General features: G+C 44.6%; 1 protein-coding gene across 3 annotated transcripts in view; it reads right to left on the bottom strand.

Moving 5' to 3' along the window:
- HERC3 (HECT and RLD domain containing E3 ubiquitin protein ligase 3) overlaps window positions 1–23,007 on the bottom strand; it is a 667,675-nt gene that overhangs the window by 326,882 nt on the left and 317,786 nt on the right. For all 3 annotated transcript variants that reach the window (XM_086961614.1, XM_086961616.1, XM_086961615.1), the window contains exons 9-10: window positions 20,012–20,172; window positions 13,460–13,536 (exon numbers count right to left, since the gene is read on the bottom strand). In XM_086961614.1, coding sequence (XP_086817740.1) covers window positions 13,460–13,536; window positions 20,012–20,172 — 238 coding nt within the window. The remainder of the gene's footprint in view (window positions 1–13,459; window positions 13,537–20,011; window positions 20,173–23,007) is intronic.

Raw genomic sequence — 23,007 nt, 5'->3', positions numbered from 1 at the left:
GAAAGCCCCGGGACCCGATGGTTACACCCCACTTTTCTATAAAACGTTCTGCCCAGAACTGGCGCCACGCTGCTGACGCGACTCTTCAACTCTTTTTCTGACCCGGGGGCTATCCCTCCGGACCTAGTCCAAGCGACGGTGTCGGTTATCCCCAAGCCGGGGAAAGACCGGACTGAGTGCGGTTCCTACAGGCCGATCTCACTTTTGAATGTGGACCTCAAGCTGTACACGGGGATTCTAGCGGCGCGCCTAGCACCTCATCTGCAGGGGCTAGTAGATCCGGACCAGGCGGGGTTCGTTCCTGGTAGACAAACAGTTGACAACACCAAGAGAGTGATCCAGTGGCCAGAGTGGGCGGCCGTTCTTTCAGCTTCCTGGCTGCCAAGTTATGGAATAGTCTACCTGAAGCTATCCGTGGGATACAGGATCTCCTAGCCTTCAGAAAGGCTGTCAAAACTCACCTCTTCCAATAATAGTTTCATTTTCTGCGCCTTCTCATCACTGTAAACTGTCTGTTCGCAGCGCCGGGACGCCCCTTTGCTGGGGCAGCCGTGCGCTATACAAATCACCATAACATTAACATTAACATTAACATATCCTGGAAAAGGCCTCCCGTATTCCTGGGGAACGAATGCTTCTTTCGGTTGACATGGAGAAGGCGTTCGATCGAGTGCATTGGCCATACCTGGAGAAAGTGCTATGCAAACTGGGTATAGGAGAGAAATGTCGCACTTTGATATTCAATTGTTATAGATTTCCATCCGCAGTGGTACGAGTGAACGGCTGCAGCTCCCAAAAATGTGCGATAGAGCGGGGCACCAGACAGGGGTGCCCGTTATCGCCGCTACTCTTCGCTCTTTATATGGAGCCATTTGCCCAGAAGATTCGTCAGAATCCGGACGCGTCGGGCGTTCGGATGGGAGGTATAGCCACAGCGGACGACGTGATCTTGACACTCGATGACCCAAGAAAGGCGCTCCCTGCCTGCATCGCCGAGTTGGACGCCTTCGCTGCAGTGGCGGGTTTTAAAATGAATATGGGGAAATCGGCAGCCCTTGACATCTCGCTGACCACCGCCACGAGACTCGAATTACAGAGTCTCTTCCCCATGCACTGGTCTAAGGACCTAGTGCCATGCTTGGGATTACTACTGGCGCCCTCTTTACCTGCCATGGTGACGGCCAACTACGCAGCCTTAGGCAGGAAAATCAAGGAGGAATTGACCCGCTGGAATAAAGGTACATTGTTGTTGCTGGGCAGGATAGCTGCGGTGAAGATGACTCTCTTACCGCAGGTGCTATATCTATTTAGGGCCCTACCACTTCAACCTCCGAAGGGGTGGATCGGGCAGGCTCAAGCGGACATCGCGCGCTTTGTCTGGCAGGGCCGCAAACCCAGGCTCAAGAGGGCCTTGTCCACGCTGGCACCTGAGTCCGGAGGACTTGGTATACCGGATCTACACAAGTACTTCCAGGCGGCGCAATTGCGGTATTCAGTAGAATGGAGCAAGTGGGAATCTGACAAGCACTGGTTGTTCCAGGACCAGGCAGTAGCGGGCAGAACCCTGCAGCAGATACCCTTCCTGCGCAGAGCACACCGTCCCCCCAACCTCTACGCGTCCTTTATCACGCGAGTCCCGTTATGAGTTTGGGACGCCGTGAATGCTAAGCAGGAGCTCACCACCTTCCCTTCACTGTTTACGCCACTGGTTGAGAACCCAGACTTCCATCCGGGGATGGAACCGGGAGCCTTCGCGCACTGGCGGGCGGCTAGATGCAGTGCGCTGTTTCATATATACGGCCCGGACGGCGCCATATCATTTCAGGATCTCAGGCGAGAATACCACCTACCTGAGACCGAACGACTGCGATATCTGCAGGTGCGTCACTGGGCGCTTCAGCCACAGGTGCGTGTTCTAGCTGACCGAAAGCTCACATCCTATGAGACGTGGCTGGCAACGCGCTCCTCGGACTCCAAACTCATCTCAGATCTATACAAGCTCTTGCAACCCCCCCTTTCCACATTTACAATCCCGGGCGGGAGCGCTGGGAACGGGAGCTGGGAAGGGCGCTGAGCCACACGGATTGGGACCACATTTCCTACCGGGCGCGCCACTCTGCGTACCACACCGGCCTCACCGAAACGTTCACCAAGATATCCACCTACTGGTACTATACACCTGAGAGAATACATGAAATGAATCGTAACATTGTAAACACCTGTTGGCGAGAATGTGGACAGATTGGCACACTTACACACGTCTTGTGGGATTTCCCTTTACTGAGCCCCTACTGGAAGGAGATCCTAGATGAGATAGACCAGTGCTTCGACATTGAATTACCCCGCTTCCCAGCCTATGTCTTGCTAGGATTGCCCAACGGCCTGATGTATCCTCTGAGGTCCAGAAAGGGTAGGCAGAGAGCGATCGCCTTGGGCTCAGCGATTCAGAACATCCTCATCTACTGGCGCACCACCACGCTCCCCACCACTGTTGGCTGGTTACATAGGTTGTGGCACGTTCTGGGAATGGAGAAGTTGTCCCTCATGGTGGCGGGTGGGGTGGACAAGTTTGAGGAGCTGTGGCAGCCTTTCCATACCCTCCTACAGTCAGAATTCAAAGAAATTACCTGTCCCCGGTATCTTAGACTACTGCGACTAACGACCCCGGCTAACCCGTCCACCTAGTATGCCCGGGAGGAATGCTTGACGAGAGAAGTGGGCGCGTTGCAGACGTGATAGAGGTTTGAGACATTCGCACAACATGGGGGGAGGGGGGACGGGAGGAGGGGAGTTGGGGAAGGGGTTGTTAGTTTTTGAAATGGTCGTCACCGCATACACACTTGGAACCATGCTCTGAAGGATGTCATAATTGCAGTATATCGCACATGATGATGGCCCTCCTGGGGCGGAAACTTTGCACTACCTCTTTTGAGACGACTGTATTCATTTGTTTGTATTGTTTTCAATAATGCAATAAAATACTTTAAACCTAAAAAACATATGTATGTCACAAGCTGCTAACAACCCACACTTGGGACATGCAACTGGAGAGTCCTTTGAGAATTTCGATAATCTCTGCGGTGAATATTAGGCCCTATGCAGGGTAAAAAGATGGTTCCTACGGAGCCAAGCAGGCTTCACAATATCCCACATGATCTTAACTCCATGGCTGCTAAGGCAATTCCACTCCTGTGCTGGAAATTGCTATTTTACATTGTTTCATGACGAGCTGGGCTCGTCATCAGCGTGCGAGGAGGCTACACCATGACGAGCCCAGCTCGTCATCAGCGTGGAAGGGGTTAAAGGATGAATGCCACATATTCTCAAGATCGTGGCCAGTAAAGGTGGAGCTCCACAGCATCTACGGCAGTTGAAATTCGCCATCGACCTCTTCTAGTAATAGATTGTACCAAACTGAAACCTCCTTTCTGGCTGGGGGTTTATCCAACATCAGGGCCACTAGAGCACTATCTTCTCCCAATTGGAATCTGCCCCTAACAGAAATCTGAGAGTGAGCCCAGCCTGCAATCTGCAAATATTTAAACCTAGAAAGGCCCGAAACGATTTTAACTAACAAAGAATCCCATGGGAGTAGACAGCCTTCTATAAAAAGATCCCCCCAGACCACCAGGCCTGCCTCTCTCAACGGTGTTGCAAGGCTGTCGAGAAGCCATCCCGGGGTCCCGGGAGAGTCCCACAGTGGTGACCTGCATGCAAAATAACCCACCTTTATAGCACTCCTAAGTTTAACCCAAGTTTTTATCATACCCTGCAAAATCTTCAGCTTCACTTTTAAAAAAAACTTCGGGTCACCTAATTTAAACAAAAAACCCTGCTGGCCCACTCCTTCTCCTCTAAGTAAAGCTGCAAACATACATCCAATTTCAAAATTCGTGGGCATTTTAAGCAGCATCCTAGCGTGGGAGAATTGAAATGCCCACGCATATAGTTGTAAGTCAGGAGCTGCCAGACCCCTTTTTCTCTACGGCGCCCGAGTTTTTTCCACGCTATCCTTGGTATACGGTCGTTCCAAATGAAAGAGCTAATATCACCTTGAAGTTTAGCTATAACAGAGGGCTCAGAATACAGGGGAACAGTATTAAACAAAAAAGAAATTTTGGTTAAGATAGACATCTTAACCAGGTTTTCTCTGCCCAGAATTGACAGAGGGAGTGAAGACCAAGATCGCATGAGTCTTCTGCAATCTCTAGCCACAGTAGAAAATTTTATCTATATCTTTGATGAAACTAAGGCCAAGATAACGTAAAGAAAGGCTCAACTGAGCCCCTGCCACTGGCTCAGGATCATTCCACACCATCATCTCGGTCTTAGATGCGTTAATTTGATAACCAGAGATCTTGCCAAAATCATGGGCCAAAGCAATCACTGAGGGAAGAGCAGTACGCAATTCCGAAGAAAAAATGAGAATATTGTCCGCATACAGGGCTACTTTCCTCTCCCATCCGCTATAGACAAAGGGCTTGATGTTATGCTCATCCCTCAGCCGTTGGGCGAAGGGTTCGATATATAAATCAAATAGGAGAGGGGAGAGGGGGCAGCCCTGTCGGGTACCTCGAGTGATGTTAAATGAGTCTGACAATTCGCCATTGACCAACAAGGAAGCTGAGGGATTCCGATAGAGAAGTCTCACTGCTCTACGAAAACCCTCCCCGATATTAAACTTACCTAAGACCCCCGACAGGTATGTCCAATTCACCCTGTCGAAGGCCTTGGTGGCGTCAAGCGTAAGAATAGCCAGGGAAAGAGACTCCATGGTTGCCATATCAATGGCCCCCACCAGATCGTAAATTAGTTCATACAGTTGGCGACCCCTCACAAAGCCCCTCTGATCCTGATGCAGAATGCCTTCTGCCACCGCCCCCAGTCTGCTTGCGAGGACTGACGCATAAAGTTTATAGTCGGCATTTAAGATGGATATCGGTCTATATGAACCGCAACAAGTTGCTGATTTACCTGGCTTCAAAATCAGAGTAATAGAAGCATCATTCCAAGAATTAGGGGGTGACAGACCTACCTGGAGGATTTGGTTAAACAACGAGGTAAGAAAGGGAACAATTATTGGCTCCAAGGCCAAATAAATTTCAGAAGGAAGGCCATCCGGCCCTGTTGCCTTACCCTTCTTGCTACTAGAAATAGCAAGACTAACCTCTTCCTGCGTAATAGTTTTATCTAGAGAGGCGCTCTGTTCCATTGAGAGTGAAGGGAGGGACACTCCTTTCAACCAGTCCTCCACTTGCTTCCCCTCAATATGTTTATCCTTGTGGTATATGTTCTGAAAAAATCCGCGAAAGGCTCTCCTAATATCTTCATCAGTGGAATAAGTCACATCCTCAAAGATGATTGGATCTATATTATTTCTGGCCTGGTCGGTTTTTGCCTTCCTAGCTAGCAGCTTCCCGGCCCCCTCTCCATATTGGAAGTGAGCCAGCTTACTAGCTTCCCATCTCTCAAGAATCCGTGCATTCAAGGTTGAACCCAGTTCCCCTTTTAAGGTAAGCAACTTATTTTGCCATTCTTGTAGAATTTCTGGAGGGCAGCAGGGTGCAGAGCGATATCAGCTTGCACCTTAGCCATGTTGGTTTCCAAAGAAGCAACCGTTTCTCTATAGATCTTCTTTTTATATGAGGCCTTGTTGGTTATCAGGCCTCTTAAAAAAGCTTTAAACGTGTCCCAAACACAACCTGGGGAAGTAGACCCAATGTGGTTATCAAAAAAACTTTGTGCTTCAGTTTTAAAAAAGGTGATGTCGTCAGGTGCCGAGAGTAATGAACGGTCAAATGGCCAGATTCTCGACGGGCTTTTAGGAAACCCCCCCAGTTCTAAACAGATGGCCGCATGGTCTGATAGATGAAATGAAAAGTGGAAGATGTTTTGCACCAAGCTAACCAGTTGCTGGCTGATCAAGATGTAATCTATTCTTGACTGATGATGATATTTAGAATTACGGAATGAGATGCCTTGTTGTTGCCCTGATCTTAATCTCCATATATCGACATATCCAAGCTGCTTCATGTTATCAAGTAAAAAAGCCCTAGTTTTAGAGGGGGTTAAAGGTCTATTAGTGGGGGATTTATCCAAATAAGGATCTAAACATAAATTAAAGTCTCCGGCCAAGATAGTCGGCTCCAGAAAGGAGAGTAGGTGGGAAAAAATAGATCTCAAGACAGATGGATCGTCTTGATTGGGACCATAATATCCCACTATAGTAATTGGAGCCCCAGCAATAACTACAGATACAATAAGCCATCTACCCCCTGGATCCACTAACTTGTTGATTAATCTTGCCTTTAAAGATTTTTTAAAAATGATCGCTACTCCTCTAGTGTTTACTGATTGTGTTGTTTAGCCACAGAGAGCATCTCAATCTCAGTGAGATGGGTCTGTTGGAGAACAAGAACCTGAGCATCTGAGTCGCACAGGTATTGCATTATCTTCCACTTTCTAGGACTCGTACGCAGGTCATTTATATTCCAAGAAAGAACTTAATTTATTCATAAGAACATCTTCCCACCAACCCAAATACTAGGTCCAAGGACCCCCAAAAATGTCCACTAATGTAAACCATTAAAGATCTATCTCTCCAAAAACAACTAACTAAGACCAAACCGAAAATGAGGAACTTTTTACATTTTTTCCCTTGCCACCCCTCCCCGTGCCCCACACTACCCCCCCTCCCCCTCCCCCCATGGGAAACCCTTGCTCTATCTATCTGGAAGATCCAGAAGATAGTGCCCTTTCTGTGTTCCCGATCCTATCTACACCCAAACCTTATCTGTGCAAAAGAAGAAAATACACAGGCCAACTATTTTATAAAAAAAGTTCCTTACAATAAAATGAGAAAAAAAAAAGAAAAAAAGCATAAATATATGTCTGAAGAATGTTTATACCATTATTTTCATTACTATCTTCCCTACTACTTCTTTCTACCATTACCATACTCCTAACTACTATTTTATTCTTTCCAACTAGTTCTCTGATCTTATATTAATCTTTTCTTAGCACATAATGATCCCATTGAGCTTTTCCTTTTAGCCTGACGCCCCCTTATCTTTATTTTTTCCTTTCCCCATGGACATCAATAGCTCATCCGCTGCTTGTACGATCTAATATTGTGCATTGTATTATTGTACATAATCTTCAATGCTGCAGGAAACACTAGTTGAGCTATGGCCCCCTGGCTCCTAAAAGCTTTAAGCCTCCTCCCAAACTCCCACTGTTTATCGAGAGTGGCCCTAGAAAGGTCAGACCTGATCTGGAAGTTAAAACCCTTCCCGCTTACAGATTTCGGTTTAAGGGCCAGATTCAAAATGGCCTCCTTAAGAGTGTAAGTGTGGAAGTTCACTAATATTTTCCTCGGTTTTGATCTTTGAGGGTTCTTCCTAAAAGGATCTCTGTGAATAGGCTGGATATCTGTGGCTAACTCTTCCACTAATTGGTCTAGTCTTAAAGATTCCTTTAACAGCTGAATAACATACTGTTTGATATCCGATCCCTCGCTACCCTCCGGAACACTGAGAATGCGGAGATTGCTACGTCGGGCATTGTTCTCCACTGACTCTCTCAGCCAGCATCAGATCTTCCTACCTAAGCTTAACGATATCAGCCTTGGCTTCGTCTAAATACAGCGAGAGACCCGTCACTGTGTCTTCCAAAACTTCTGTTCCTGAAGTAAGACCGCTACAGTCAAGGGACTCGCAAAAGTTCCTTATTTCAGATTGGTTTGCTGCTGAAGTCTCAAAGTATTTTTTGATATCTGCTGACAAAGACGTAAACATAGACTGCAGGCAGGTGACCAGAGAAATATTGTCACCACCTTCTGCCAGAGTACTGGAGAGAGCAGTCACACAACAATCACGTAGGTCTTCCCCTTGTAATGTAGCCACACTTAGGGACCCAAAGAATGGGGTCAACGAAGATAATGCAGATGGTGGGGGAGGCAAGAGAGGATGCGGAGACCCTATAACTATAGAGACAGCAGCAGGGTTCTCAGTGGGGTTCTCACCAGGTTTTGATATGCCATACGCAATATTAACAACCTCAGCCTCTACAGGAGCTACACGGATTCCTAATATGGCCTCATTATCAGGCAAGCTGGCAGAAATCCGCAACCTGACGCCATCAAACCTTGAAGGTGCGTAGACGGATGGGAACATAGGTACGAAGCACTGCGGCAGCTCAGCTCGCTGCCGCCATGTTTCCCCCGCTTTTAGCCCAGGGATGTTGTAGTGGATTGCAAAGGTGTACAAAGTACTGCCTGGCCAACATTAGCTAGTTGGCGAGCTAGTACATCCACACCATAAAGTTTTGTGAAAATTTGAGGTGTGGACCAGGTAGCTGCTTTGCAAATGTCAGCTATTTGGATGTTCGCCAGGAAGGCCATAGAAGCTCCCTTCTCCCTAGGGGGCTCTAGGAAGTGTGGGCAAAGTCCTATTAGCTTTAGTAGCATATCTGGATGCATTTGACAAACCATCTAGCAATGCCTGAATTGGATAAAGCTTTTGCATTGTGCAGTACTCCCAGTTTGCTGGGTTGGAAGCAGATACTCAATTTTGAGCTCCGAACCGGAGCTATCCCCGGAGTAGAATGCTTCTTCATCTGCAGCAGTAGGTTGTTGATGATTTTTCCCCTAAATGTCCTTGGTACCAAAGGTCTGGGGTGTCGTTGCCACCCTTGTGTGACATCTTGAGGTGACGGCAGACGTCTCAGGTGGTTTTGTGGTGCTCAGGTGAGAGGCAAAAATTACATACCTGATGGAGGTCGCTCCAATGATACTCTGCGAGGCAGCAAGGACAGTATATGAATGGTGTCTGTTCCATCACCATTGAGGCACGTTAGAGAGATACAGCTGAGACGGAGGTAGGACCCGGAGGGCAAGGCCCACATGGGGCATCGGTCAATCTGACACCCCACTTGAGTGAAGTAACAACCATCGACCTGAGTCAAAAAGTACAAGCAAATGCAATGCAATAGGTCTTGTATTTACGCGAGTTTGAGCTATTGGCATTGTAAATGACATTGCTTTTCATAAATAAAGGGCATTGGGGAAGCAAAAATTATGGCACGGTGGGGGAAATGGGCATGGAGGGTATAGGGAGCAAACGATACAGCAAAGTAGCGGGCAGGGGGGGAAAAGCAGATGAGCAAAAGCAACATTAAGCTGGGGTGAAAGCACACCCTTTGCAGGTAATCTGAGCCTAGAGGCAAAGCGCAGCGAGCTGCCACTTTGGAACTGGAGGACTGCTCAGTAAAGCGCTCCAATACCTTCCGCTAGGGTTTGCGGTTGCGGGAGATTATGTCCAAAGAGACATTTGCGCCAAAGAGTTGCTTTCTGTTTTTTTTAATCCATTTCACAGTGGAACAAATTGGGAAAAGAGGGTAAGAGCCCTTTGTTGAAGTCATGGTTTTTAGCAAGTGAGTGAAGGAGCAAACCCAAAGCATATTCATGTTTAACATAGATGTTCGTTCAGAAAATAAAACACGCCAGATCTAGCAAACTTTACATCAGGCACCTTTGACCTCCCTAAAGGCATCACTGAGGTGCCCCCTTCTGTCTCCCACGGCCCACGAAAAGCTCCACGTTTGCTGCAATTAAATAAACAGGCCGGTGGTCACAACTGCGTATGAGAGACCCTCTTTGCAGTAAGAGATACTCATTAAAAATAGTGCTTACATACTAACGACGTACCTTGTAACAACCGAAGGGCCAGTCCTCATGAGAGGTTACAAATGTAGACAAGGCAGTACTAAGGAGGGAACAAAGAGTCTAATAAAGAATTAGAAGCCAGTATTTAGAAGGACAATCACACAAGCCAATGACAAATATGGGCAGAGAGTGGGCGGGCCTTCAAATACATACTCCAGTACAGCATGGCTCAAGGAGCAACACATGCGCTGCCCAGGCTCAACCTAAAAAGGGGGGCACAATAGAAAAGTAACACCGATGGAGGGAAGAAATCCATATAGACCGAAAAAAGCACCTCAACTTATTCGACCAGGAGCACAGAAGCACACGTCCAAACCAGACGGTGGAAAGAAAACAATCTAAAAATGGAGGTGATGACCATGCGCATTACCAACAAGAGGAAGAGGCACTCTACTTCGTGACTCAAAAGACTTTTAGAAGAAAAACAATTGCCACATATCCAGGCCCAACACTAGATGGCACGTGTTCTGCATAGCATGTGTATCTACAGCGACACATGCCTTAAAAATAACATTCTTACTCCACAGATCTGCAGAAAGTAACCTCGCGAAAAACACGAGTTGGCTGTGCCTTTTGTAAAATATGTGATTTGAAGGAGAAACTTAGATGGTTTACCAATAAACACTTCATTTCAAGAAAAGACACATTTGGAAGAAATGTATAAAGAACATGAATTAATGATTAAAACATAAACACTGTTGAACTCTAACCTGAAGGTCCGTCATCCTTTTTACTTCACCCAAAACTATTAGACTCACATAGTGTTGTGTTTAACCTCTTAAGCGCTGCTGACGGCCAACAGTCGTCACGAGCGCTACCTCCCCAGTGCTGCGCACGACCATCGGACGTCCATTCAGCACTAGATCAAATGGACAGCGCAGCACTGGGGAGGGATATTTGCGAAGCAGCTAAGGTGTTATATGTATATATGTATGTATGTTTGTTCTATAGCACTAACCTAGCCAAAAGACAGCTGAGCGCTGTACATGGTCAAGGAGGTCACCCTCTCAAATAAATTATCATGTCACTATATTTTTTTAGTAAGTCATAAATACAAACATATGATGAATACATACATTGATTCTGAAACAGAATATTTGATGCCTGCTCTAGTCTTTATGTATGACTTTTATTGTGTTCATTTTAAATGATAGCCAAAAAATGACGTAAATGGGACAACTACCTGAGATAATAAATAAATGATATGGTATGACGGTGTGCTTGCGACTGGAAATTACGAAAATGCATTGATAAAATGTTCCTCAAAAGTAAGAACTATTCAATCATTAGAAATATATTTTTTATGCTACAGTCTGAAGAAGCGAGTAGTCTTGAAAAACATGTGTTGCCTGTGCCTCATGTAAAATACAAGTCATTTGAAAGAGAAACTTCAACTGTTTACCTGTAAAACTTTAATTTCAAGAAAAGATCAGATTTGAAACAAATTGAAAAGAACAACAAAAAAGACAGATTTACCATAAACCATGGTAAACCTGTAATTTGGAGGTCACAGAATCCTTTTTAAGCATGGTTTCAGTCCTTTGTTGCACCATTCTGTTTTTTTCATGCTGCTGGCTCTCGGTACCCTCCAGTTTAAATTTCTGAGGGGTACGGTATGAAAATTATCTTCTGAAGTTCGGATTATGGGTCTGGATTATGCAGCAAAGAGGCAGTGTGCTGCTCTTTCTAAAGAATTGAAACTAAGCTTGTACCCCCTACAAGTCATCCAGTAAAGGACTTCGCACAAAGCGGCTTCTCTGGACATACATTTTGGGACCCAAGCTTCATCTATTCTTGGAGCTGGAAGCCTAGATAATAAACAAAACCTATTTCATTCTAGGAAGCATGGGAATATCTCTAAGAGTATTGGCAGATATGAAGAAAGATGCCCTGGCTCCACAGTGTCTAGATTTTCCTGAACCAAAGAAACACAGTCCTCTCTAAAGAATAGCTTGGATGGACATGTGGGTGCCCAATCGCCATCTTCCTTGGGACTTCATTACACCTTCAACATAGTGGGAAGCCCACATGTCAACAAAACTATGCAGTTAGAACTGGTACTGAGTGCTCCTAGTTAAAAATGGTTGTATGTAGGTAAAGTCTACTTTTAAAATGTCAACATTAAATTGGAGTATAAACGTTCAGGCTTTTTTTGTTGTGTCCTTCATAATTATCCATGATTATTCCAAAAATGTGGAATTTTAAAAGTGGTTTTTATTACATGCATTCTTTAATTTATCTAACTGTAACCTAATAATACCTTTGTATTCCTTAACACATCCCATCACTGAACTCTTAAAACCTCAACTACCTATTCATGCACACTCTTTGCTGAAGTCTATAAAGCCAGGGCTAACTCTGAAGGCTACCCTGCCCTGAACCTCAAAAAAACCCTAACTAACTTGTCACACTACTATTCGCTAAACTTCTTCCAGCCCCTTAGTATTCCTTAATATTACCTTTCTGTGAAACCCCAAAACATCTTGCCACCTTCCATAAAACCCCTTGCTACTCTTTTACGCCATTAATCCCTGAACCCTGACTCTACCAAACTACCCCTTAATGCTACCCTTTCCTGGACACTAAAAACCTTACTATCCTTTAAAAGGTAACCTTCCCTGAAAGTTAATACCCCTTGCTACCGGTAATAACTACTCTTCCCTGAACTCTAAAAAACACTAACTACTCTTTAACGATAACTTTACCTGAACCCTAAAAAAACCTAACATTCACTTTACACTACCCTTCCCTGAACCTTACATGCCCCTAAATACACTTTAACGCTATAGATTCCTGAACTCTACCAGGCCATTACTACTCTTTCCTGAAACCTATAACCCGTTCTTGACTCTTAACGTTTCCTTTCCTCGAACCTTAAAAACGCCTTACTTTTTCCCCTTCCTCTTCTCCGTCTCACTGAAAATGCTCCTCTCTACTTTATAATGGAAGACCCACCTTCTCCCTGCACTCAGTACACTTATCTTTGCCCTTTGTAGGGCAACATAGTTTGCTTTTTTTTCATCCAACTTTTCAGTACACAACTTTTGACAACTTTTTTCAGTCTACATTTTCTTCATAATATATTTACTGCAAACCACTAAAAAAATGCATGGCGGGAGTGTGAGGGTACTACAGGTAGACATAATTAAAGACACTATGACTGTGCCTGGAGAATAGAAAAGGCTAAATGGTATCCTCTCCACTGTGGGTAGGGAGAGTTTTACTTCAACTATTAGTGAGATCTGGAGAAGGTGTCGTACAAGTCTGTGAGGACTGGGGCTGAACGTACCAGTAAGTAAAGGTTGCACATGGAAGTTTTAGTCCTCTTTCTTGTCTACTCTTTTGTCTAAGTGGTATCGGACCATTCTCTTGATATAGATTATAGACTGGTGCTTAGGAAGCAAATTACTGTAGGATGAGGAGCCTGGGCATGTTGGGTTCATGCCTCTGCCCTGGCTTCTTTTTTCACATAGTTAAGCATATTATTCGCATACTGCAGTCTGTGTGCCTGGCATGCCACAAATCTAAGGAAGTGACACTTGGAACTACCAATACAAGAGTCACTGTAATGAGTTACCTGTGCTATTCTCAATTGTGTGCCTGATTAATAAAAAAATAAAAAAAGCTTGCAGGACACCACCATAAAAACTATCTTAAGTATCATCTGTTAGACAGGTGCAGGAGTGTGCAGTTAGACACATTTTCAAGACATGCAAGCAATGAACTATTTCCTACCCCGTATCTGGAGCAAAGTACAAAACACTGGTCTCCCCCAGAGAAGATTCGTTTGACGATGTGATATGCACAGGAATCTGTTGAGAAACAATGGAAGATCGTTAGCATCTACTTAGAAACAAGTGTTAGAGGTAGGAGTTTTAAGGACAATGGAATATACTTGCAGGAAATGATATGTAATAGGGGCAAGGTGCATGCATTTAGGGTGCCTGACTACATACAGCCTATTCACATAGCCTCTGGTCAAAGGGGGAGTGAATATCAAAGATCTAATTGGAAAGTGCTTCAACGTCTCGTCAGGGGCTGAAAACGCTGTGTAAATGTAAAGTACAATACAATACAAATGACTAGCATCCTGGGAGACGGAGGAATGAACCTTTGGGAGGTGCAGGAGGACAACACAAAAAAATTGACCATAGAAGACATGAAAACAAACAGGCATCGCTGAAAAGACACAGCTTTTTTCCTGTTCAACCATTAATAGGAAACTGCAAAGCTCTCAGATATCCCACCCAGTTAGATTTAGGGCATCATTTTACAACAAGTATTGGCGAAGCCAATAAGACTTGCCTGATTGTGCAAATGCTGGAAAGACTCCTTTTTGCATCTGGGTGCAAAGCCCTCCACCTAACAATCGACAAGACCCAAGAGTATTGTGCATGCCTTAAAACAGTTGCTTTTATTGCCATTTTTGAATACATAGTGCCCCAGGCTTCATTTTCCATGGGCTTAAACTAGGGAAGGAATGATGAAACGCAGTGCTGCTATCCGCTTCAAATATTTCAGTGCCTCTTAGTATGCCAAACAAAATTATGTTGCCCAATCCACTGCTGCAGAAAAGATATTGTTTTGAGCAATGTGATACAAAGAAAGTAGGCAACATTATGTTAAGCGCATGTGTACAGAGAATTCACAGAATATGTACAAAGCAACGGTGAAACATCGCATCCAATGTTGCGGAGAGGATATTTTTAGCTAGCCAAGTTACAAAGAGGATATTTTGAGCTCTTTTTTCATTAAGAAAAGCATTTACAAGCTTACACTGAAAAACACTTCTGGCATCAAGTTCCCATTTATGTAGTATCAATTGAATAGTTTTAATCTATGCCATTGGAATCAGGAATGACTTACAGTGGGGTGGTGAGGATGAGGAAGCAGGATGCCACTAGCACTCCCCAAAGGGTAGTACGAGTAAGCCTCTTCTGTAATGTTAAAACTCTTGTCTGGGATAATCAGGGAATCATTCCTTCCTTTACACTCCTCATGGTAAAGAAAGAGAACATGTTACTTAGCCAGTAAGCATCTGTTTGTGGCAAATAGTGCAGTAGATTTACATGCTTAGCAGAAGTCTGCCATCTAATGGTGGGTTTGTAAGTGTGCAAGTTGTTTTTCTTAGAAGTATTTTAAGTCACGAGGTACGGCGGCGACTCCTCTTGCTTGCAATCCACATGGTCCTCTATGCCATTGTCCGCTTGTTTTCCACAAAGCGGGTGAGGATAGAGTGTGAGGATCATGTATCCTAGTAACATGACCATGCAAGATCATGTAATGTCTATATATTTGTAATTGCATTCCACACAGGTATCCGGGGAGGAGGGTGGGTGCATATGAATCTATAGCACTACATGCCACACACAGATGCTTACTAGGTAAGTAACATTTTGGCTGTAGATTCACATGCTTAGCATAGATTGTAAAGCAGTTTTCCCCCATATATAGTGGCAAACCTGTTTAGGTTGCAGTTGTTAGAAATAAACTTCTTAGAACCGCTTGACCCACAGTGGCCATGAAATCTACACAGTAATGTTTTGTAAATGTATGCGGAGTGGTCCATGTAACTGCCTCACATATGTGAGTCATGGGTATATACCCTAAAAAAGCCACAGAAGCACCCTTTTTGCGAGCGTAGTGACCTTTTGGAGGGACAGGTAGATTCTGTTTGGCTTTCACATAACAAATTTAGATATATTTTATAAAATCAACCTGAAACACCTGATTTTGAAATGGTTATTCCTTTGTGCGGTTTAGTAAATGCAACAAAGAGTTGTTGTGCATTCCTAAATGATTGTGCTCTGACAATATAGTACATAAGAGCTCTTTTTACATCAGTGTGTGTAAAGCTCTTTCCACAACTGCGTCAGGTTGGGGAGAGAACACTGGTCACTCAATAGACTGATTTAAGTAGAACTAGGAAACTGTGGAAAATTCCCTATTTGCCTAGATATTTGTAACACCCCCATAGCTGTTTCATTGACCTTCTTAATTTTCTTAAGTAAGGTGTTTACTTGAGAGCCAAAGAGATTTTTCCCATCAAAAGGAAGTGTGAGAATATTCTGTTGCACTTCTGGCTTGAAGCTCGAAACCTTGAGCCAGGCATGTCTTCTTATGAGGACACTGGTGTTAATACCTCTTGCGGCTGTATCCGCTGCATCTAGTGTACATCCTATCCTACCTACCCAACTAACTTTAACCTAGCCTCCCTTACAGGCTCTCTCGCTGGTTTCTGGTTCTCTCTTAGCGCTTGGACGCCTCCGGGCAGCAATTCGCGCTGTATAAATTTACATCCTATCCTATCCTATCCTATCCTATCCTATCCTACAGTGGATCAAGGTGTTGGCTATTAGTTTGGCCTCTGAGGCAATCTCAAATGTCAATTTCTTGTATTGTTCTGGGAGATGTTAGAGGAGCCCCTTCAATTTTGATGGACGGAGCATCTGAACCAATCAAACACTCACACCCAGTCAACAGATCTGGGTTTAATCCATCACCGTTCTTTAGCCCACTCTGCCAACCCAGTTCAGAAATGGACATATGCAAATCAGTCTGACCCTGTGCCTCATGGGAACAGTCCAGTCCGAACTGCCAAGCCATGCCTTCCCTGGACCGGATACAAGCTTCCTAGGACCGGTTTCTGGCATTCTTTTCCCTGCAGCATCTTTTTTCCTAGCTTCTTTGTCTGATGGGGTGCCTCACCAGATGTTTGTGAGTTCGCCCTATTTATTGCTGTTGCAACCACTACAGAGTATGGTGGTAGTTTAACCTTTATGTATATTGGGTCGGTAGGGGACGGCTTATATTTTTTACCCACTGGCGGTGTAATGACCTGTGCTTTTACTTAGTCCTTAAATGTATGCTACGGCATACAACAGATATTTTTAAGCATCAGCAGGTACTGTGCAGAGCGCTGAGTGGATGAAACGGTCTTGAATAGGAAATCATCCTCCAGTGGTTCGGAGTGGGGCTGGATCTTATGATAATTAGCTGCCCTACCTACGATGGCATGGTATGTGGCGGTATCATCTAGAGGGAAAGATTTTCCTGGATATAGATCTAGATCCGTGTCTGCAGGTGGGTCTGAGTCATAACTGTCCCACATACTAGCATGAGGCGGAGGAGAATACTGATCCCCATCATCCCCGTGGCCCCCAAATGAATGAATAGAACCCTCTAGGAAGTAGTGTGTACCGGTTCCAGTTTCAGAGCTGGCCTTCTGTTTGGCTAGAGTATACAACTTTGGTTCTGAATTGGCTTTAGGCGCTGATGGTTTCGATGCCTAGTGTCTCTGATCTGATGTACTTTGTTTCGGTTACAAGGCGAACCAGGGTTTATTTCCTAGGGCTCTCGATTCAGAGTCTTGACTAGAGGCCGATGACTGGTGGGCATGGGCCTTGTGCTGTTGTTGCGGAGCTGAGCCAGGGCTAGGCGTTTCCGGTACAGCGGATTGTTGCCATACATGAGCCGAAGGCTGTGGCGCCCAGTGTGAGATCTTCGGTTGGTCCAAACCAGACGTCTTACCCTTTGGGATGATTTGTTGAGTCTGTGGTCGAGATGGATGTGGCACATTACTCACGGTTTGTCCTGGTTGAATGTCCTGGATTTCGAGCTCCAACCCAAAACTGTTGCCATTCTAGAAGGAGCCCTTGTCTACTGCTGAAGCCTGATCTTGTGCCTCGTGGTGGTACTTGGAGTTAAAAATGTCCGAAGTATCGTCTAAACTGCATCTGCACATTTCGAGGCATCTTACGTGCCGATCGTGTAGCATTTTCTTTGAGCGCAAGGACTTACACGCCTCGCCGATGGATTTTTAATGATCCAGAGAAAGGCACAAGTTACACACCAGGTGTTGGTCAGTGTGTGGGAACTTGGCTTGGCATCGTGGGCAAAAACAAAAGTGTCCAATCCATCACTAGACGGGCATGGCAAGAATAGAACTTGGAGAAAAAGGATCTGTCCAACATGGTGAAGGCCCTCCAGGGCTTGGTTGGCTCGAGCGCGTGACCAATGTAAGCTATGAGTACCCACCATCTATGACAATACAGATGGTACATGCCTAAATTCTAGTTTTTTGACGATGTCGAGACACAGCACAGGAGTTCACAACCGAGCCAGACGGTGGAAAAAACTATGGCGTCAAGGACCACGTGCATTGAAAGCAAAAGGAGAAGTTACCTTACCTTGTGACTTGAAAGACTTATTCGAAGAAAAACAAATTGCACACTTCTGAGCCTAACACTAGATGGCGGACGTATTTTTTTTAATGTCATTTTTTTACAAAGTTTTATATAGCGCAAACTCGATCTGAAGGTATCGGGTATCAGAGCGCTTTACACAAGCACCAGTTGCATTACATGAGGACACATTCATTTTTGTTAGGTATGGAGAGATGAAGTAATTTGCCCAGAATCACAGGATGTTGCGAGTCCCTGCCGAGACTCGAACCTGGTTCCCCAGCTCCGAGGTCAACCGCCCTAGCCGTTAGGCCAACTCCTCTCCCCAATGCTAAGCATGTATATCCACAGCCACAAAGGCCTCCAAAACATATTTTCTTTACTCCTCTTGAGCAGACAGTATCATACCCTTCTTTCTTCTGAGGTATTGTGTTTTTCCACCTCCGGTTAGTCAAGAGGAATAGTTTTCATTCTGCAAAGAACCCTAGAGGGCCTAATGCTATGAAGTCAAGAACTACATCTTTGTATAGGCCTTCTGTGATAGAGTCTCTTTCCTACCTTTTCCACTTAGTACACACTTCCTTTCTCTCTAGGTTGGGGAGTCATCAAAAGTGGTTGACCATCTCCATGTTGTGTTGGGAGAGCTCTTGGTTGGCCACTAGTTTTTGCTGACCACTGGATTACATTTTAGGTTGGCCATGATTGACATTCTTAACTTCCACTCTAATGCAAGTCTCTGTCCAGACTAATCTTTCCAGAACATGTCTGGAATTCCGTTCCCGTACGGAACATTGTAAAAGAATGCATCCAAAGCTCCTTTTTCTGCTGAGGTTGCAGGAGGTTATATTGACTAAGTGCGGAACTACTAAATAGAAAGTCTTTTGTGTACACGACACCCCCCCCCCCCCTCCAATTCAGTTTAGTCCCATACATGTAAACGTGGATGTATTCAGGGCTCCCTAGATGTTTTGGAGGAGAATGCCAGGAACAATGCTTGGGAGGAACATGGAAGAAAAAGCTACCATAATTACTTTTGAAAATTCTGGCAAGCCAATGCAGAGACTCATCTAGTAGCTCTCATATTAAGATCGTCAATCTGAATTATAGGCGATGGGTAGGGGTTTCCAGAAGATGCTTAGCGCATCTTAATACAAGATATGTGCCAGTCTACTAGTGTTGGTCCCTTTCAACTTGGTGTCTACATAGATATGCAGGAGACAATGATTAATTGCCCAGTTCTGGAACAGGCTGATAGCAGAGAGGCATGGCTGCGCACCACAGTTCTATCACAGTCTATTTTCCCTTTTGATGGCAAAGTCTTCTTTGATACTTCTAGCAATAGGATCTTGAGCAACCTCAGCAAAATTACAACTACAGAAGAGATGCGAGTATCTCCTAATCTGGAGATAGCCAATTTGTTCCAACGCATTGGATAATACATCAACGGATGCATTGTGTTTTATCATGGAAGTGTTAAACCGGAGCCGGCTGTTGAAGTGCCGAAGTCCCCACCTTCGTCTGTCAGATATTATAACAGCATAGTATATTACTCCTCTCACTCAAAGGAAAGATGGAAGCCAAATCAGTGCAAACTCTTATGTAGGTTTTCCAGCTGAGCCTCTGCTAGGTTTAAGTTGCTACTGTAGGTTGCCAAATATAGTATTACAACCCTAAGAAATTCCATAGAGCTGATTCCACTTCACTGACTGCTCTTGAGCCTCTTTAAACTCAATGTCTTTCGATATATGTGCTGATATGAGAAATCATTGTTCTGAGACCCATGTAAATGTGGTAATCTGTCTTTGGTTCTAGAACATTTGGCCACAGGATTAAATTTTTCATGGGGTGGGATGTCTAAAACCATTTGAACGACAATGGTAAAAAAAATATTTTATGGCTACTACTAATGTCTTTGGTCTTTCTGAGCAATGTTGTAGTTCTTACCTTAAGAAATTTTAATTTTGTTTCACACCGCTCCAATTCAGCAATTCCCAACATACAGAGAAATTTCCAACCTTAGCCAGATTTCAAATGGAACATGCTAAGAGTAATACTGAAAGTTAAGTGACTGTTTAATTTAGGAAAATAATATTGAGAAATGTACCAGCTCTGTCTTGGAAATGGCCAGTATTTGCAGCCCAGTGCCCCTTCACCAAAGATGGACACTTGACATTAGACAGCTGTCCGTTTCCCAACTGGCCTCTGGTTCCACACCCAAATGCATAGATCAATCCTGAAGAAGGCACAAAGGCGAGAGTGTGCTGTCTGCAAGACACAGTACAAAATATTTTAAGCAGACTAATATGCAATATTTAACACACTTACGGGAATGAAGACAGGCATTAACAACCAAATCAAAAAGAAACTAATTTGTAGAAGTATTTGCACACAAAGAATAAAGTAAGTAGAGTTAAGGAAACAGAAAATGAAACCTATGAATGCTTCCACCAACATGAAAACTAAAAACAAACTATAAGAGGAAAATATGAAAATCAGTGCTCATTTTAGGCAGAATCGAAAAAAACAACTATTATATGTTGGAATGTATTTACTTTTCTTTGTGGCTGGCACAGCACGTGTTAGTATACCAGAATGTTCATGCATACGCACAATGCAAGTGAATTATCATCTACGTTTTCAGCTAAGGAAAGACATTTTACACCGTTTGCAAGCCTCTTTAGTTTTCAAACATGAATGTCCATTTAAAAATACAATGCATGTCATATTTTTCAGCATCATAAGCTTTCCATCAAATGACATATTCAAAACACTAACTTTGCCCGCCAACATTTCAAATCATCAAATTAGTCCAGAGTACCTAGATCCAAACTTAACATGGGTTAGGCAATAAACAGTAAGTCTGTGCAATTATTTTAATTATGCAAAGGCAACAGATGTAAAAACTGAAAAGAAAATATTGGCATCGGTCTTCAAGGACAGATTTCCAGAGAAACCACAAATTTAAAAACTCCAACAGAACACAAGCTTGAAAGGCACATTCATGACACAGAAGTTCTTTGTGTTTTACACAACTAACATTTTGCCCAGTAGCAAGGCAGAGTGGTGAGGCGTTGAGCCCAGAATAGGTATAAGAGGAGAAGCATTGTACATCTCGTCCCATTAATACCATAAAGAAGAAGGGCAAGGCAAAGATGCGCTGCAATACAGTGCTACTCATAGGCATTACACCCAAGAACTAGATGGAGGTTGAAGGCATTGTTATTGTACAGGAATATAAACTAGAAGTTCTAAATTCTGTGAGGAGTCAAAGTAGCAGAGGCGTGTCGGAAAACTGCTACTGGCGTGACAGCACACGGTTTAAATTAATCTTTGGTATGACATGCAAATTTAGGTTATGTTGCTGGCATTTGCAAAGCACTAATAACGATTCTTAACGTAATGAAACACATTCTCACTGGGCACATTATATATAGAAGTAAAAATCCTAATAATCAGCTCTGTGTGAGGTCTGTTGGCTTTTGGCTTTTCAGCTGTGGTAAAGTGTGGTCTACCTAAACATGAGAGTTGAGGTGGGCAATTGTGGTCCAGTATTGAACGCATGAGGGTGTCAGGGTTAGTTTGTAGCAATTATCAGAGTGGTTCTAAGGTGGATGTTACTGTGGTGTGACAGAGCTGTTAATTTGTCCACGTTTAGCCAATAGCATGGCTATATTACCAGGTTACTCCTCAAACCTGCCAACCGGTGGTAAGATCACAAGTTATCATCTGTTTAGGGGGATCAGCGTGGGGTGCTGTGAACTGGCAGTGATGGTAGTGTCCTCTCCGGGGTATTGCTGCCAGGCAGAGAGTCATTGAAGGGTTTTCGGAGTACAACTGAGAAATCAGATTCAATGATGTATATCTAAAACTACCCTGCAAAGGTCTGTAAGGCCATGAGAGATAGTGTCAGGTAAGGCCAAAGGATGCAAGACACAGGCTAAAGAAGGTCTCCATCCAATATATAGAAAGATCACTTGGTATACATTTGAGAAATAAGGGCACTGCACCATCTCAAGATGCACTGTGCCAGTTCTCCAGGCACAGTACTCCGCCTCGACCTCTACCCATATAACATAGTACCAATACTAACAAGCAAAAAAGGTCTCCACAGCACCAATTAATTCAGTCTCTGATCCTCTAAGCACCCATCCCGTCTCACAAGGAATGGATGTGTCAACAGGACATAGAAGTACATGGATGAAATGTGAGTGTTGTTGGTGAAGTGGTAGTTCCTATGAAGGTTCTGTGTATATGGCACCTCTGTGAAGCCAGTAACAGAGCAAATGGACGCGTGCTGCCTCGAGGGGTGATTGTGCGCTAGCTGCTGGACTGTATGTTCCGTTTTTAGTTGAAGGCAAACGATTTAGGTTTGTCAACTAATTTTAAAATCGCGCTGTGTTGTGCACTACTGTTTTGAATTTGCACTTTCCCCACCTGCTGTCCTATTCCCCCTACCCCGTTCCACCGCAGGCGCTGCCTGATTGATGTGGAGGGTAGCAGGGGTGTTCTTCTGGGATCTTCCTCACTTCCGGGTTCGTGGGTGGAGTCAGGGGTTGGCGGGCTAGGCTTCTTAAGCCCATGGTCTTCACGTCGCGCAGTGGACGCGCGCTGCCTCGAGGGGTGATTGTGCGCTAGCTGCTGGACTGTATGTTCCGTTTTTAGTTGAAGGCAAACGTTTTAGGTTTGTCAACTAATTTTAAAATCGCGCTGTATTGTGCACTACTGTTTTAAATTTGCACTTTGCCCACCTGCTGTCCTATTCCCCCTACCCCGTTCCACGGCAGGCGCTGCCTGATTGATGTGGAAGGTAGCAGGGGCGTTCTTCTGGGATCTTCCTCACTTCCGGGCTCGTGGGTGGAGTCAGGGGTGGGCGGGCTAGGCTTCTTAAGCCCATGGTCTTCACGACGCGCAGCGGACACGAGCAGCGGGCGCGCCGATGGCGCGCCAAAGGCAAGCCCGTCTGCGCCCGTCCGTGCCTGTTTCGCGCCTAGGGCCAGTCACGCTGCCAGTTGCCACTCTACTTAGAGGCGACCCTGGTCCAGATCTCAGCTTATGGCGATGAACAAGGGGGCCTGTACTCCTCAGGTACGGTGCAATCTT

This window comes from Lissotriton vulgaris, chromosome 3_1 (genome assembly GCF_964263255.1).
Source record: "Lissotriton vulgaris chromosome 3_1, aLisVul1.2, whole genome shotgun sequence".
In the NCBI taxonomy this organism is placed as follows: domain Eukaryota; kingdom Metazoa; phylum Chordata; class Amphibia; order Caudata; family Salamandridae; genus Lissotriton; species Lissotriton vulgaris.
This window is presented reverse-complemented; position numbering and strand designations above follow the sequence as displayed.